This window comes from Micropterus dolomieu, linkage group LG13 (assembly GCF_021292245.1).
Source record: "Micropterus dolomieu isolate WLL.071019.BEF.003 ecotype Adirondacks linkage group LG13, ASM2129224v1, whole genome shotgun sequence".
Taxonomy (NCBI): domain Eukaryota; kingdom Metazoa; phylum Chordata; class Actinopteri; order Centrarchiformes; family Centrarchidae; genus Micropterus; species Micropterus dolomieu.
The window spans coordinates 2948343-2964677 of record NC_060162.1 but is presented as its reverse complement, the minus strand read 5'-3'; the positions used below and the strand labels follow the sequence as shown (position 1 = coordinate 2964677).

The window sequence follows — 16335 nt, the reverse complement described above, 5'->3', positions numbered from 1 at the left end:
ATTTGACCAGTCTGCTCAAAATACTGTATTGTGTTACAAAGATTGGTTTTTACCATATCGGCCTGCGTAGAGATCCGGAGGGAGAGCGAGTTGATGCCACTGGAGGTGAGGACGGCGAGGTGAGGAGTCAGAGCGCTGCAGGTGGCCAAAGCCATCTCCCTCTGAAACACGCTGCAGGACGACAGCACAGACGCGAGGCCGCAGTCTGCGGTCTTGAGCTGATAGAACACCTGAAGAGATATTCAGACGTTCACACACCTGAACAGTTGACTGGCTCCAAGAGTCAGACAGGACTTTTTCCATTTTATCAAGTGTATGAAATAAAATGGGAGACAAACTCACCTCAGTGCATCTGATGGTGCGTCCGTCTGACTCAAACTCGGTGTCCTGCAGCACCTTAACGCTGTGGACGCCGTCCAGAGGTCTCCCATCCACCCCGCTAGTTCTACTGCAGCGTTGAAGGCAGAAAATCACATTACAGATAAACAACAAGTCCATTCCCTCCCTTTGGAGCTCAGTGAGCAGGGAAACAGTCTAGAGATGCAACGATTCATCGATTTGTTGCCAACTATTTTGACTACAAAAGTGATTCCAGCTTTTTATGTGTGAACATTTTCATGTTTCTGACAGTAAAGTGAATCTTTTGTGGGTTGTGGACAAAACAAGAAATTTGAAGACGTCATTTTGAGCTTTGGGAATAACTGATCAACATTTTCTGACACTTTGTGAAAACAAACAACTAATACAATTAATAGAGAAAATAATCGACAGATTAATTGACAGTTAGTTGCAGCCAGCGACGTTTGAGCCATTAGCATTTCCCTACCTACACAATCATTCATTTACCTTGTGAACAATAACTGGAACTGACAAAAAGATTCTCTCTTATTTTATTATTATTTTTTCATTGAACTTTAAAAGGATAAGTTCACTTTTTAATACAAATAAATTCCCTTTTTGTGCAGCTCAACACAGAAACACTGTCTGGGGAATCAAGACAGGGAATGATGTCCTAATAACAGAAAGACGGGAACTTTGAAAGAGACACTCGGTCTGCTGAAGCCTCATATCAGCTTCAAGTAAACTGTGGATCGAGTTTTATCCACTTGAAGCCTGTTACAAAGAGATCTCTTAATGGACATTATGAACAAGTCAAACCAAAGCAAAACCTGTTTCAGTGACCGCAGATGAGTGTTTCAGGCCATCCTACTAAAAAAATATGTTGTAATTTAAAAACATCTGAGAAATCATGCTTGGATTAAACACTGTGACCGACAGATAGCTCTGAAGAGGCTTTCCTAAAGCAGGGTACCCCCAGGATTCTCAGAGTTAAATTTAGACCCATTTAAAACCATCTAGGATGAAATTTAATGCCAATTTCACTGCCATATAATGGAAAAACAGTACGAATTTTAATCCCTCGAAAAATAATTATTTGCCAAGTGACATGAATTTAATAACACATCAGAATCAAATTTAATATACAATAGCTTTTTGAGGTGTGTTTGTACTCTAATAACAAAATGAATAAAATATTTGTCGCATTAACAACTCTTACGCTATAAAACTAAAAACGCAAACTGAAAAGAATAATAAAAATTTTAACAAGTGCAGTATGAGTTGTAATAACTAGTTACACCTTGGCTAGATAAGATAACAGTATGTATAGTAATTTCATATAATATGCCAAAGTAAAGTAAATGCCTTTTGCTTCAGTGATTATTCATCCCGTTCTTCTTTTACGTCTTGAAAGCAGCGGGAGAAAGGCGTCGGGCTCCGGTTTGTTTTTTCCTTGTCCCAGTAACAGGTGTTATGTAGAGTTCCGTGTGCCCACCGAGATTTGCGGGCACCTCCAATTTCTGTTGGTTTCATCAATGGTTATAAATAATTCGAATTATGAAGTATATATTTTATGAACGTTTAGAGTAATCAATATTTAATTACACTTAGTAGAAGCAGCATTCCTTGAGATTCAGCATAAATATGTGGTGATAACTGCATTTCATCAATGGGCACAGCAAAGTGTCTGGAAAGGAGCTTAAGAGGTGGATGCATAATTCGGCAGAACAGATGTTGTAGGACGAGATTTGCATCCACGTTTTTTCCTCAACATATATCTAAAGTTATCTACCGCGAGGTGCTGGCAATTCTCAGCAGGCATGGAGAACTGTAAAGAGGTTTTTAGGAGGTTTTCTATTGTTTTTATTCTGATTATTCTCTTTCTTTCTTTCTTTGCTAAAAGTGTTTGGGCAGCAAAAACTGCAGGACAAAAACTCACCAAAATTGGCAGGTGGGTTGCAAATTCCACCAGACAAAAAAAAGGAAAAAAAGAAAAAAGAAAAACAAAAAGGCCCTCATAGACCTCATGGTGGCGCTATAACAATCAACTTTACGTTTTTGCAATTATCTCGAAAACGGCCTTGTTTAGAGTCAAACTTCCTTCATTATTTTAATCTCTGGATTCATCTGCATCTTTGCTCCAATGGTCTTCTGCTCTAAAAATGTCAAATTATACGACTTTTTAATCACTTTTCTCTAAAAACCTATTTTTGCAAAATCGTCCCAGGCGCTTTCACCAATCGACCGGAAACTTTGGCAGGTTCATCTACGGACGTCGTTGATCAAAAGTTTTGATGTGTCAATCTTTTTTTTTTTTTTCATAAATTTTTACTTTTGTGTATTTACGTACAATTTTACATAAATGCCCGTACATCAAAATTGGCTTAAGCTATTGTCACCAAACTGACGCGTCTGCTCAAACGCTCGGCCCGAGCTTCGCTGAGCAGGCCTGGGTTATTCTTCCACTAGGGGGCGCTAAACAAAGTTTATACCTCATAATTTGCTGCATGGATTCATACAAAATTCGGTTTGAACGATCTCTAGGGTCACTACTCATTTGATGCATAAAATTTGGTAATGATTGCTCAAAGTGGCCGCAGCTTATTAAAACAAATCTCATTACAAACTTCTGCTACAAAAATCAACACAGACATTCTCTCTCAGTTTTGGATCAAAAGCAATCAAAATAATTCACAACACACCCAAAACCAGCAGAATGATGTGCGATTTTGTTCAGAATTTTCTTACAACTTCTTGACTGTTTTAAACGTAAGCGAAAACTATCCGCGACTGTCACATGTGATTTTACTACCTCAACTTGTGAGAAGGTGTGTGGAAACAGCCTCTCACCAGTAGCTCAGTCAGTAAGTCACCTGCTCTGCAGATCTGAAGTTGCAGGGTTCAAATCAGACTTGATCATAACGGTGGTGTTCAGATCATAGTGAGTCTAAAGTTCTCTATTTTATTTGGATCTCGTGACATTTTCTTCTTATTTTTCTCTGCTTGAAAGTGTTTGTGCAGCTTAAACTTTAAACCTTGCAAACACAAAATGTTGCAGGCGGGTTGAACATTTCACCCAGTAGTCAGGTACATATAATGACTCTCTGATCCTCTGAAAATGTCAAATGTTGCGTTTTTCGCGACTTGCTTGGATCCCGATCATTGCCGCTCTCGGCTGTATTCACCTCTTGTTTTTTTAGCACCTCCTCGTCGCTATGTAAACTATGTAAACTCACAATCACAAAGAGTAATACCAAGGGATGGAAACATCAGATTTTACTACTAGAAACTTTGCAGCACAAAGAGTATGACCCGCTGGGTAAGAGAGCATGTGTGGCAGGATAGGTTACACAACGTGTGTGCAAATAGTGCGTGTAGTGGGTGCAGTGTCGTTACCCTGTGTTGACAGGTGATCTCCAGTCGACCCAGCGGACAGTGACGTTTTCTCTGAGCTCCCCTCCGTCATTCTTGCCGCAGGGTATGTGGAAGTCTGTCTGCTCCCTCAGGGCACTGCGCAGAGACTCCATGGTCTCTGGAGGGATTTGCACCATCAACCCGTCTGACACAAAAAGACAAAATCAGAGTCAACGTTGGTCCAAGAACAATCAAGCGTTTGTAGAATATGAGGCCAGTTACTGTGGTACTCATCAGAGCCTTAATATTTTTCAAGAAAGAGTCAACAGAACAGTAACTTTACCTTCAACAATGCTGGACTTGGCAATGAAGCCTGAGGAGGCTTTCAGGGCTCCATTGAACACCACAAAACAGGCCCCAGTCACTGTAGCAACACACAGACCACCAGAGGGTTAACTACGTATATAAAATACAGTCAAGAGACAACAATAACCATAAAATCATTGAACGTTTGTGATAAATAGGATGATGGCTCTCACCTGTGCGGGTCTTCCCCGGCATGCTGTTGGCCTGGGTCTGATAGTTTCCCTCCTCGTTCTGGAAACACACCAGATGAGAGTCGGCCTCCGAGCTGAAACGTGCCCCGATACTGATGACGTGCTCGTTGGCTGCATTTATCACCTTCTGCATCTGTAAAACACAGATGAAACGTCACCTGTGCTGCACACCTGTGTGTTTGACAGCACACTGTTTGTTTTTTTCCATGTAAAGGCTTCATTAGACCATGATGTGGTTACTGGGCTGTGCCAGATGAAAGTTGACAATGGTGAAAGAAGCGTGGGCGTCAATCCAACGCCACAACCCGCATCTACAAAAACTACCACTCAGTGAGCTTTTGCCAGCTCAAGGCACAAAACGCCAGGCAAAAACATCGTTTTTTCCATGCACTGGTCAATTTTCAGATTTGGGCTAATTTGCTTCCTTAAAGAGGTGGTTTTATGTTTTTTTCCCTCTCCTTTATTGAGTTTTATATCTTTTTTGTGCATGTAACAGGTTTGCAAAGTGAAAAAGCCCAAACAGTCCAAAGGGAGTTCCCATCTCCCACAGAAGACTCTGCTCTGAACTGCCTTAAAACAGCTTGTTTGTAGTCCAGCCTTTTCTTACGCTTTCTTGTGATGTCACAAGAAAAAACGCGTCATAATGCTCGCCTAGTGGCTAGTCCGAAACACACCGGTGGAAAAACGCACTGAGCTGCAGCAGACAGCTCTCCTCTCCCTTCCAAACACTAGCTACCCTCCAGGCAGTCAGTGGACATAAAGTTGTTACTGTGATGTAGAGACAGAGATCAGTACCAGCTCGACTCGCCTCTACTTGCCCTTTTTATTTTTTCCATTGTAGAAAAGTTGTACCTGTACCTGCTTCCAGGTACATTTTTTCATATCACCTCCTTCAACACAGGGTGAAAAGAGGAGCTGCAGCAATGTGCAGTATGACAAAAAATATGCTGTTTTTTGAAAATTAAACCATGTAAACCTGTTCTGGCACAAACCCTAAATAAGAATTTGAAAATGAGAATAATATGACCTCTTTAACATGTCTTTTTTCAGACTAGTGGAAATAAAACCTCCAAAATATACATGTAGTAGTTTATTTTACTACAGTTTTTCTCTGTGCGTCTGTTGATTTCTCCTAAAAGTTAGCATTCTGCTGCAACATCTCCTCCCGCTGATGCTGTCTGCACCATATCATCATGAGTACCGTTCGAAAGCTCTCTCTCTCCAGCACAACGCTGTTGGATCCAAATATGGTCATTTCCTTTGTACCAGCAACCAAACATGAAAGTAGAGGCGGATTTAAGCTAAATGTGAAATCTAATCGCTAGTGTCGATTTCTGACAACATGACTGGTTTAGATGAGTCACGTGGCGTTCTTTGACACTTCTTGGTTTAGCTCTGTCTGTTTCTTTGTTTAGTGTGTGTAATTGTGTTCAGACATGCTGTTACTCAGTTATCAGTTTTAATGTATTTGAGATGTTATATATTGGTGTTCTTAAGGATATGATTCAATATTGGGTCTGTAAATATGGATTTTCACTGGAAATGTGTAGAATTTTCCAATTCTGATCCTTATCTTTACAGGCCATTTTTCTTAAAATTAATTTTCCTCATACTCTAACCCTAAAATCTCCACTTCAGTATAATAGAATAGAATAATGTGTCCAAAAAAAAAACAAAAAACAACACAATAATTTTGAACCTGACTTAATCCAGTGTTCAGATTTTAGTCCTTGAAATAGATGCAAATTAGTACATATTTCATTAGATACTGCTTCATTTGCATATTTAAACATAATATTTCAGAAAACCTGTAAGACAAAAAATTTTTTCATTTACTTAATGAAAGTAATCAACTAGGAATGTTTCATGGTGATTTTAGTAAAACACCTGCAGTGTCTGGCCTTAAAAGAAACATTAACCACTATCTGTGTGAACGGTGTGCTTGAGCTTTGCCTCTTGTGTGTTTGTGTAGTCTGTCCTCGTTCCAGGTCTACATGGTAGAGAGGAGGTCGTGTGGCACAGGTCTGTTTAGCGACACCTGAAGTTACTTGACTGCCTCCCACATCCACATTTTTTTACAGCCCGCATGCACCATATTTAGAGTTTTTTCTTTACCGGCTGCCATTTACATTGTATTTATTTTATCCGTTAGGGTTTTATTGTTACTATTTATTTCTACTGTTCTTTATCTATACGCTTATTGGTTTTTGATAACTAAATATATTATTTAAAAAAGAATAAATTCAGAAAAGCTCGTTCTATTGGCTACCTCTGCACATTAGTCAGTGTTGATAGGCTATTACTCGTGACTTGTAACCAATCATCTAGTACTGGGACATTGGACATTGCTCCAGCCCACACAGTGGTGAGTACAGACTGAGGAGAAGTGGCTGCAACAGAGCCAAGGAAGCGCTTCTTTTTTGTATTTTTTTTTTAAATTAATTATATCGGCTATTTGTTTTTAAAATGCCTGATGCAGATTATTTGATAAATTCTGAATATCGGTGCTGATTATTGGTCGACCCCTGGTCTTTACAGGCTTGTTGTACATAGTAATTTGAGATTTTGGTAAAGTTGTTTTTTTTGCCAATGTTAAAAGAGAAGATCGACACCACCCTCATATCTGTACGATATTGATCTTCTCATCTAACACTCAGCACAAGTGAAGTAGACTCAAGGTCTACTTCACTTTGTCAGGCAGGTCCTATTTAAGTGATTTCTTGATTCTCATCTAACAATCAGCAAGTGCAAAAAGTCAATTTGTTCTGTGGTTTGCTAGAGTCCCAAAGCTTTAGAAATGGCTTTATTACCTTTTCCAGACAGATAAATCTCAGTTACTCTGTTTCTTGTGTGTTCCTGAATTTCTTTGGATCACAGCATGATGTCTAGCTTTTGAGGATCTTTTGGTCTACTTCACTTTGTCAGGCAGGTCCTATTTAAGAGATTTCTTGATTCTCATCCAACACTCAGGATGTGTAAAAAGTCAATTTGTTCCTTTACAGCTCTCTTACCTCGTTGAAGCTACTTTTGGGAATGTCAATGTAGCTGTGGCCCATCTCCATGTGGATCCTCAGGCCCTCCACAACTGACAGACTGTACTGGTAGTTCCTCAGGTCCTGTGGGAAAACGGTTAGGGGATTTAAAAGGACTTGAAACTATTTTCACGTTTGCCAATAAGAGGTACCACAAAGACCAACAATGTGCATCTGTGCTATTGTTACTATTGGTTTTTCACTCGCTTTAAGGTCATGCCACAGCATGTCGATCGGATTCAGGTCAGGACTTTGACTAGGTCACTCCAAAGTCAGGATCATTGTCCTCCTGCAGAACCAAAGTGCGCTTCAGCTTGAGGTCACGAACAGATGGCCGGACATTCTCCTACAGAATTTTTTGGCAGACAGCAGAATTCCTGTTTCCATTTACCACAGCAAGTCTTCCAGGTCCTGAAGCAGCAAAACAACCCCAGACCATCACACTACCGCCACCATATTTTACTGTTGGAGTGATGTTCCTTTTCTGAAACACTGTGTTACTATTACGCCAGATGTAAATGGGACACACATCTTCCAAAATGTTTGGTCTCATCAGTCCACACAGTATTTTCCAAAAGTCATCAAGATATTTTCTGGCAATACTGAGATGAACCTTTATGTTCTTTTTTACTCAGCAGTGGTTTTCGTCTTGGAACTCTGCCATTTAGGACATTTTTGCCCAGTCTCTTTCTTATGCTCGAGTCATGAACACTGACCTTAACTGAGTCAAGTGAAGCCTCCAGTGCTTTGGATGTTGTTGTGGATTTTTGTGACCTCTCGGATGAGTCGTCGCTGCACTCTTGGGGTAATTTTAGTTGGCCGGCCACTCCTGGGAAGGTTCACCACTGTTCCATGTTTTCGCCATTTGTGGATCATGGCTCTCGCTGTGGTTTGCTGGAGTCTCAAAGCTTTAGAAATGGCTTTATAACCTTTTCCAGTTAATCTGTTTCTTGTGTGTTCCTGAATTTCTTTGGATCACAGCATGATGTCTAGCTTTTGAGGATCTTTTGGTCTACTTCACTTTGTCAGGCAGGTCCTATTTAAGAGATTTCTTGATTGAGAACAGGTGTCAGCTTCCAACTCAGCTTTCAACTCAGCTTTCCAAAGATGTGAAAAACCACAGTTGATTTATGTTTTAACAGGGGGGCAATCACTTCTTCACACAGGGCCATGTAGGTTTGGATTTTTTCCCCCTTAATAAGAAAAACCTTCATTTAAAAACTGCATTTTGTGTTTACTTGTGTTATCTTTGTCTAATATTTCAAATTGTTTGATGATCTCAAACATTTCAGTGTACATGCAAAAAAATAAGAAATCAGGAAGGGGGCAAACACTTTTTCACACCACTGTATTAAAACATATTGAAAGTTAAAACACAGTGACAGTGGGCATAAAGACACTAATACGGTGCACAATATAGTAATATTTTAGGTTCAGCTAAGGCAGTTCATCGAAAAATGCGTCAACTCGCCACTCGGTCTAAGCAGGGAACAAGCTGCAGGTAAAAACGACCACATAAAGTTTGGGAGTATTTTAGATGGAGACCCAACAACGTGGTGATGAAGCGGCACCAACAGGTAAGGTAAATTCATCCCCGAGAACTTTGTCAAGAGAACACCGTTTACTTTTTGACAGACTGATGCGACAACTTATCTCAAATTGCCCCACACTTATGCAAACATACATTTGCTGCATATTACTCCAGTGATTAAATTAATCCATGTCAGAACCATTTTAAGTCAAATACTAACGTAAAGATACTGATTTCCATTTAAATTAATCTGCATGTAACAACAGTATTTTTCTGATAAGGTATCTGACAAATAGGGTCTGATATTATTGTTAATTTCATAACACTGTAGTGACATGGAAACACACTTAGACACACTTAAATATGTCATTAATCTACTAATCAAAAAATAATTGTTAGGTGAAGCCCTGTTATATTGATTTAGGCTTTTTCATTAATTATTTTATTGTAACGTGTTGCACAATAACTATATTAGGGCTGCACAATTTAGAGAAAAAGTCATATTTTGATTATTGTGGACAATATCGCAATTGCGATTCGATTATAATAGAACAAATGGTACATTGAGTCTACTTGCTTGATTGTCAAGGAAAACGCACGAAATACTGACATTCTGAAATGTGTTTTCTCAACTTGAACAAAGTTAAACAATAAACAATATTTATAACAATAACTTTAGTAAAACAGATGTAAAACAGAACAAGGGGTGCGTGTTGCTCGATGGAGAAGACGGCTAAAAGGAGCAAATAATGGCCCATTGGATCTAAATCTACATCTGTCCACTGCACAGGCTCTATCCACAACCTGGAGGAGGAACTATTGTACATGAGTGTATTAGTATAATATTATAAGATTAAATAAAGAGTATAATGTTCAGTTAATAGTATACTGTTAATATAATGTTAATATATTAATTCCTATATTCATTATAATTTCACATAATAGTATAGCCTACTATTTTACCACAAGTTGAATATTAAAATCATTTACAGCTGTTTCATTTCTGTGGGTTGTTTTTATTTATTTAATCCTTGTATAAAGCAAAATTATCTATATTTGTCTCTAATTTGTTAATGCAAAGAATTAACTTGTCAATAATTATATTGTTCAACATTTAATAATTTGCTGTAGTACATCAAACTTTTTATAATGTCCCGCACCATTCAGGCTGTGATTGGTCGGTTGACGTGAAGTGACTGACATCGGCTTTATAGATTTATGAAAAGTTGAAAAACCAAAGGCAGCAATACAGCTAACGTTAACTGGCAAGCAATCCAAACCAAATGCCAATGGCCATCTGGATGATCCAGAGGAGGAATGGGAGAAGGTCATGTGGTCTGATGAGACAAAAATAGAGCTTTATGGTCTAAACTCCACTCGCCGTGTTTGGAGGAAGAAGGAGGATGAGTACAACCCCAAGAACACCATCCCAACCGTGAAGCATGGAGGTGGAAACATCATTCTTTGGGGATGCTTTTCTGCAAAGGGGACAGGGCGACTGCACTGTATTGAGGGGAGGATGGATGGGGCCATGTATCGCGAGATCTTGGCCAACAACCTCCTTCCCTCAGTAAGAGCATTGAAGATGGGTCGTAGCTCGGTCTTCCAGCATGACAATGACCCAAAACACACAGCCAGGGCAACTAAGGAGTGGCTCTGTAAGAAGCATCTCAAGGTCCTGGAGTGGCCCAGCCAGTCTCCAGACCTGAACCCAATAGAAAATCTTTGGAGGGAGCTGAAAGTCCGTATTGCCCAGCGACAGCCCCGAAACCTGAAGGATCTGGAGAAGGTATGTATGGAGGAGTGGGCCAAAATCCCTGCTGCAGTGTTTGCAAACCTGGTCAAGAACTACAGGAAACGTCTGATCTCTGTAATAGCAAATAAAGGTTTCTGTATCAAATATTAAGTTCTGCTTTTCAGATGTATCAAACACTTATGTCATGCAATAAAATGCAAATTAATTATTTAAAAATCATACAATGTGATTTTCTGGATTTTCTGAATTTTGTTTTAGATTCCATCTCTCAAAGTTGAAGTTTACCTATGATAAAAATGACAGACCTCTACATGCTTTGTAAGGAGGAAAACCTGCAAAATCAGCAGTGTATCAAATACTTGTTCTCCCCACTGTACTTAATAATAATGTATCACCATTGATGAACCCCACAAAGGATATTATAGCGTTTAAAAGCAGTAGCCAAGTTTTGCATGCAATTCTATGGTAAGTTGTTGCCTTTAACGTTACTCGCTCACTGCCCATAAATTACTTTCTGTGGTTTGTACTTATCTGTTTTAAGGGCACATGCGAGAGCCCGGTGTGGGCGGAGATAATGAACAGACTTTAGTGCAAACTGAGAGTCTCACACACACACACAGCACACTTTTTCTGCTGAAATTGCACACTTTTTGCGGTTATGTAATCGCACATGATGACATCGCAATTGCAATTAGATTAATCATGCAGCCCTAATCTATATTAATGCAGCTCTTCTGAACAAGAATATTACAGATTAATAAAATAGCAGGCTTCTTGGACTTTTGCACCCATGAGAATAAAACTAAAATCAGAGAAGTGTTGCAAAACTTCAGCTACGGCCTTGAACGGCTACTGAGAGTTTTACTAGTCACCAGATGTCACTGTGCGTAAAGCTTCGAAACTTTTTTCTGCAGAAACGCAAAGAAAGCCCCGAACTTTCAGAAGACTTCATCTGCCGATCACGACTAATTCCAGTGAACAGACTTTGGAGCGATGCCTCCTAATGAGATCAATAAGGTCATGCACATTAAAATAAAAAACAACTCAAAACTGAGCCTTGAGGCAAACAAAGGAAATGTCATACTGCTTAAATTAACTTTGATCCAAAACCACAAGAGCTCTCTTCCTGTTAGGTCGATGGTGTCGAAGTGGAGCCAGATGACGACGCTGCCACAGGACAACACATTTATCTCTTTACAAGAGATCAACTGCGTCAAATGTTTTCAAGCTGGCATTAACTTCATCTGTCTCACAGCTGTTGTGATGATGAGAATAAAAATTTTCTATTAAAAACATTTTAAAGTTTACAGTCAACAAAGCTACAATGACACAGTGATGATGGCCTAAATTCCTTTTCTTTTAACTAAACTTAATAACAAGGCTTCAGCGACATTTGGGGAATAATCCTAAGTGAATGATTAACAGCAGAGAGGACTTCCTCGGCCACTTAATTAAAAAACTGTTTAAATGTGGTTTCAGTGGGATTACAAACTAAAGTACGTGGCTTTAGTTCTGACAACACTGAGTAACCTCAGACTGGTGGTAACAAAGGCCTCGATCTGCTTGTGTTTTAATACTTACAGCCAGTAAATTCATAATGGTGTGCCCCGTCTCTCGATACACAGAGTCCCGAAAACGCACACTTGTCAACATTGTGGGATACACTGAAAAAGAGACAATTTTAAAACTAAAGTTTGTTATCACTACATAAACCATAAGAGCATAAAATTACTAGGTAGTAATACTGTAATTATTCCTCTTAATCTGCAAAATTATAAACAGCTTGTTTACAGACAATGTACAAGGTTTGCTTTAAAGGCATAATCCATCAAATAAAAATATAATACACAGTGTTATATTTTTCATTAAGGGATAATATTTCTGTAAGATAACTTTTGGGCAAAAACTAAGAACAGTTTTCATTACCGTTTGGTCAAAAAAAATTTGTTTAAACATTGTTTAATTTCTCACAATCACAATTTCTTAAAGTCCAGTGTTAACATCTTTAAATGTCTTGTATTGTTTGACCAACAGTCCAAAAACTTATTCAGTTTACCATCACATGAAGCAGCAGATCGCCACAACTGAGAGGATGGAATCAGATAATTTACCAATTAATGAATAGCGCTGCAACAATAAATCGAGTAGTTGTTGATAAGTGATTAATCGTTTTGAGCCATTTAAAAAAAACAACATCCAAAGTCTCTGAATTCAGCTTCTCAAATGTGAATACTAATATTTTCTGGTTTATTTACTCCTTTGTGACAGTAAACTTCAGCTTTGGTAAACAGTCGTCAACATTTTTTACAATTTTCTGGACTTAACAACTAATCGATTATTTGAGAAAATAATCGACAGAATAATTGTTAATGAAAATAATCGTTATTTGCAGTCTTAGTAATGAATCTACTAATAATCTGATATCCAGTCATTTTGGACAAAACTTTGTTTCTGAAATTAAAAGATCTCAACAGCGTTTAAAAAGGATAGATTTTAAATACGTTTTATATATTTATGATATCTTCTTTTGTAAATTTCTATTTTCTATTTATTTGACTTCAGCAGTACTTCAATACCAAGGCAAAATTAATATGAACACCTACTTGGCAGTAAACCTGATTCTGATTAAGACAACATGAAACTATACCAGACCACAACGACGGGGACAACAGTGAACTACAGAAAGCCACGCACCGCTGTACTCAGCTCCAAGCCGCAGAAGCAGCCTGAGCGGAAAGACTTTGGCCCAGGGCACCTCCAGCTTCTGGATGAGCACGCCAAACAGGAACGGCTGAGGAGGGAGAGTGAGGCCATCTAGAGGCTGACAGGTGGGAGAGAAGAAGAGCATCCCAGCGTGATCCTTACTGCCCAGAAAACTGCTTGTGAACGTCACGTTGTCCAGCTCCTCTATAAACTTCCCTGCAACACATGATGATGATTCTGTAGTGTTTGTTTTGTGAACGGAAATACAAACACAAACATTTGTTTGCCCGTCTGTGCCGTCTAACCTTTTTGGGCTTCTTGGTAAACGTTGAGATAGAGCGTGAAGAGGTCTTTTGGAAGAACTTTTTCTTCGGACAAACACTCCAACAGGAACACCAGCTCTCTCTGACCCAGCGCCTGCAGCCCGTTAGAGCCAAAACACCAGCACTGCCGACTGCAGTCTGAAGGACAAAACAAAAACACAGAGTCTGTGGGAGAGCGCGTGAAGGCATCGATGATTCTCGTTTCTATCTAGTACATGCAGCATGGTTTAAACATCTGAGAAATATTCTACTCACATGTAACCAGTTTGACATTGATGAGCAAGTTCGCGTTCAGAACGAATGTCAGAGGTCGGGGTCCTCCCTCCTCTAATAGGTGCAGTATCTGGCAGGGGGCAGGATTTTCCTCAATCAGAACATCTAAAAAGAGAAAACAGCATTACTGGTCCCATCTGTCAAAGTGACGGCTTTATGTCATTCAGATATACACTACCAGTCAAAATTTGGACACACTTAGAAATGTCCTTGTCTTCTAATGAAAAGCACATTTATTGTCCATTAAAATAATATTAGATTTATACGAAATAAAGTGCAGACATTGTTAATGTTGTGAATGACTGCTGCAAACGGCAGATTTGTAATGGAATATCTACAGAGGCGACTACGTAAATGTTAATTACAGCTCAACTCTGTCATGACACACACATTTATACTGACAGAGCCCGATTCCTGTGCAACATTTGTTTCCTGGTGCCCGAACAGGAGCGGTATCACTGAGAGCGTGAGTTGAAAAATAATGATTGTTTTCTATTCTCCCACAGGCTGAAACAGATTTTAAACCGTATTTTGCAATTTAATTTCCTCTTTATACAAAAATTCCTAAGCTTTTTCTCATCAATTTAATCACTGAATTCTGCTGTTTGTTTTATAAAGTCCAACAAAATGCCAATGACATGTTAAGATGGGGCTCATTCAATTTCTATTCACTCTGATTCTGAATCCAACGTTTATTTCCTGGATATTAATTTATTCATCCATTTTTATTTATTTATTTTTTACCTGTTTTGCCCAAACCTTGAGGGGAAAAAATATTTTGACCGGTTGAGCTGACATAACACAGAAAAGTAACGCACCGACCTACGAGATTGTTATATGACTCGGGCAACACGTAAACCAATCAACACATTGCCGTAAAGAGGTGCATGTAACCTCGTACCTCCTGCTTCGTCCTCTCCGGTGGTGATGAGCAGAGGAGGGAGCTCGTTCTCATTTTCTGGCAGCAAACTGGGAACCCTGCTCACCGAAGAACCGATTCCAGAGAGCAGGGCGTAATCCCAGGGTCCCGACACCGGAGGTCGAACCACCTCTACCGCCCCAGAAGCTTCGGGGACGGAGGAGTAGCCATCGACGCCAACCTCTGACTCTGCTGGGCCAGGCTGAAAACAGAAGCTCAGTCACTGTAGCACCAGTCTCATGATATTTCAATGCTCACAACATAACAATATGTCAATCACAAGGAAGCCCCGCCCTAAAGCCTCCCCTGCTTTCTGGTCTATTTTCCTCTAAATGTGACCATAATTTACTAAATGGACATCATTTAGAAGAAGACTTGAAACTAGCGACTGACACTATAAACTCATTAGGAAAGTGTTTACTGAGGGAATAAATCAGCTGACAAGTAGAAACATTTTCTCACAAAACTACAATACAATCTGACTTCTTTTTGCAACCAGTGGAGTCGCCCCCTGCTGGCCGTTAAAGAGAACGCAGGTTTAAGGCACTTCAGCTTCACTTTGCAGACCTGGAGGTTGCCCCTTAGGAAGAACGAACTTTCTCAAAACTGGCTTTGTTTAAGAAGTCCTAAAAACTAAGAATCTTGTGTTTCCCTGCAACAGGGCTGTGTGGAGGATGTGTCCATGTCTTACTGTTTGGTCTGGAGCGACGCCACTGAACTCCTGCGGGCTCCTGCGGCTCGTCACCGACAGCTTGGTCGTGTCTGCCACCTCTCCGTTGGGCAAGATGCCATCAGCAAACCACACGCGCTTCTGCTCACGAGGACAACCTGATAACACACAGAAAAAAGAAAGACGTCTTTTCAAGGGTACGGTCCATGAAAACAAACTAAGAGTTAAGCAGACAAGGCACAGTACTAAAGAGTAGTCATACTGTCGTTGTTTGGCTGTTTGAGAACGGACACGGGCACCATGACGGTCGGTGGAGGAGAGTTAAGAGTGCCGGCGGCTCGAGCCTGCTGCAGAGGGGGGATGGTGCTGCAGTACTCAGATGGGACGTTGGGGTTTGGACTGGGACCCGCAGGACTCATCATCCGCTCCAGGGCCTGAGCTACAAGGAGAAATATGTCCCAGGGTGTGTTAATTTAAGCGCAAATTTCAAGTTAATTGATTAAATCATTTTAATCTAAGTCCTAATGCAAGTTAACTTCACTTTATAAAATTTTGTTTTTTGCCTCACAGGCAGTGTGGCTTTACGGCAATATTATTTTTGACTGAAATATCTCAATGGATGGATTGTTATAAATCCAGAGGACGTGTCCTGTTGAGTTCAGTGATCCTCTCACTTTTCCTCTAGAGCCACCATAAAGTTGATATTTTGTTTATTTCCATGAAATGTGTTACATTCACGTTCCTGTCAGGATGAAGTGTGATAACTTCAGTGATCCCTTCATTTTTCCTCTAGCACCGTCATCAGATCAAAACTGTTATTTGTCCAACACTTACCTGAAAAACAAATAAAATGCAGCTATCTGCTCATAAGCAAATGG

The 16335-nt window shown here is 39.8% G+C and overlaps 1 protein-coding gene across 1 annotated transcript in view; it reads right to left on the bottom strand.

The window, feature by feature from the left end:
* The window catches only part of zfyve16 (zinc finger, FYVE domain containing 16), a 35116-nt gene that overhangs the window by 3805 nt on the left and 14976 nt on the right, over positions 1–16335 (bottom strand). Inside the window, exons 7-17 of the mRNA XM_046067879.1 lie at positions 14770–14989; positions 13851–13973; positions 13578–13733; positions 13264–13488; positions 12151–12233; positions 7262–7366; positions 4233–4383; positions 4037–4117; positions 3736–3898; positions 343–448; positions 54–230 (exon numbers count right to left, since the gene is read on the bottom strand). Coding sequence (XP_045923835.1) covers positions 54–230; positions 343–448; positions 3736–3898; positions 4037–4117; positions 4233–4383; positions 7262–7366; positions 12151–12233; positions 13264–13488; positions 13578–13733; positions 13851–13973; positions 14770–14989 — 1590 coding nt within the window. The remainder of the gene's footprint in view (positions 1–53; positions 231–342; positions 449–3735; positions 3899–4036; positions 4118–4232; positions 4384–7261; positions 7367–12150; positions 12234–13263; positions 13489–13577; positions 13734–13850; positions 13974–14769; positions 14990–16335) is intronic.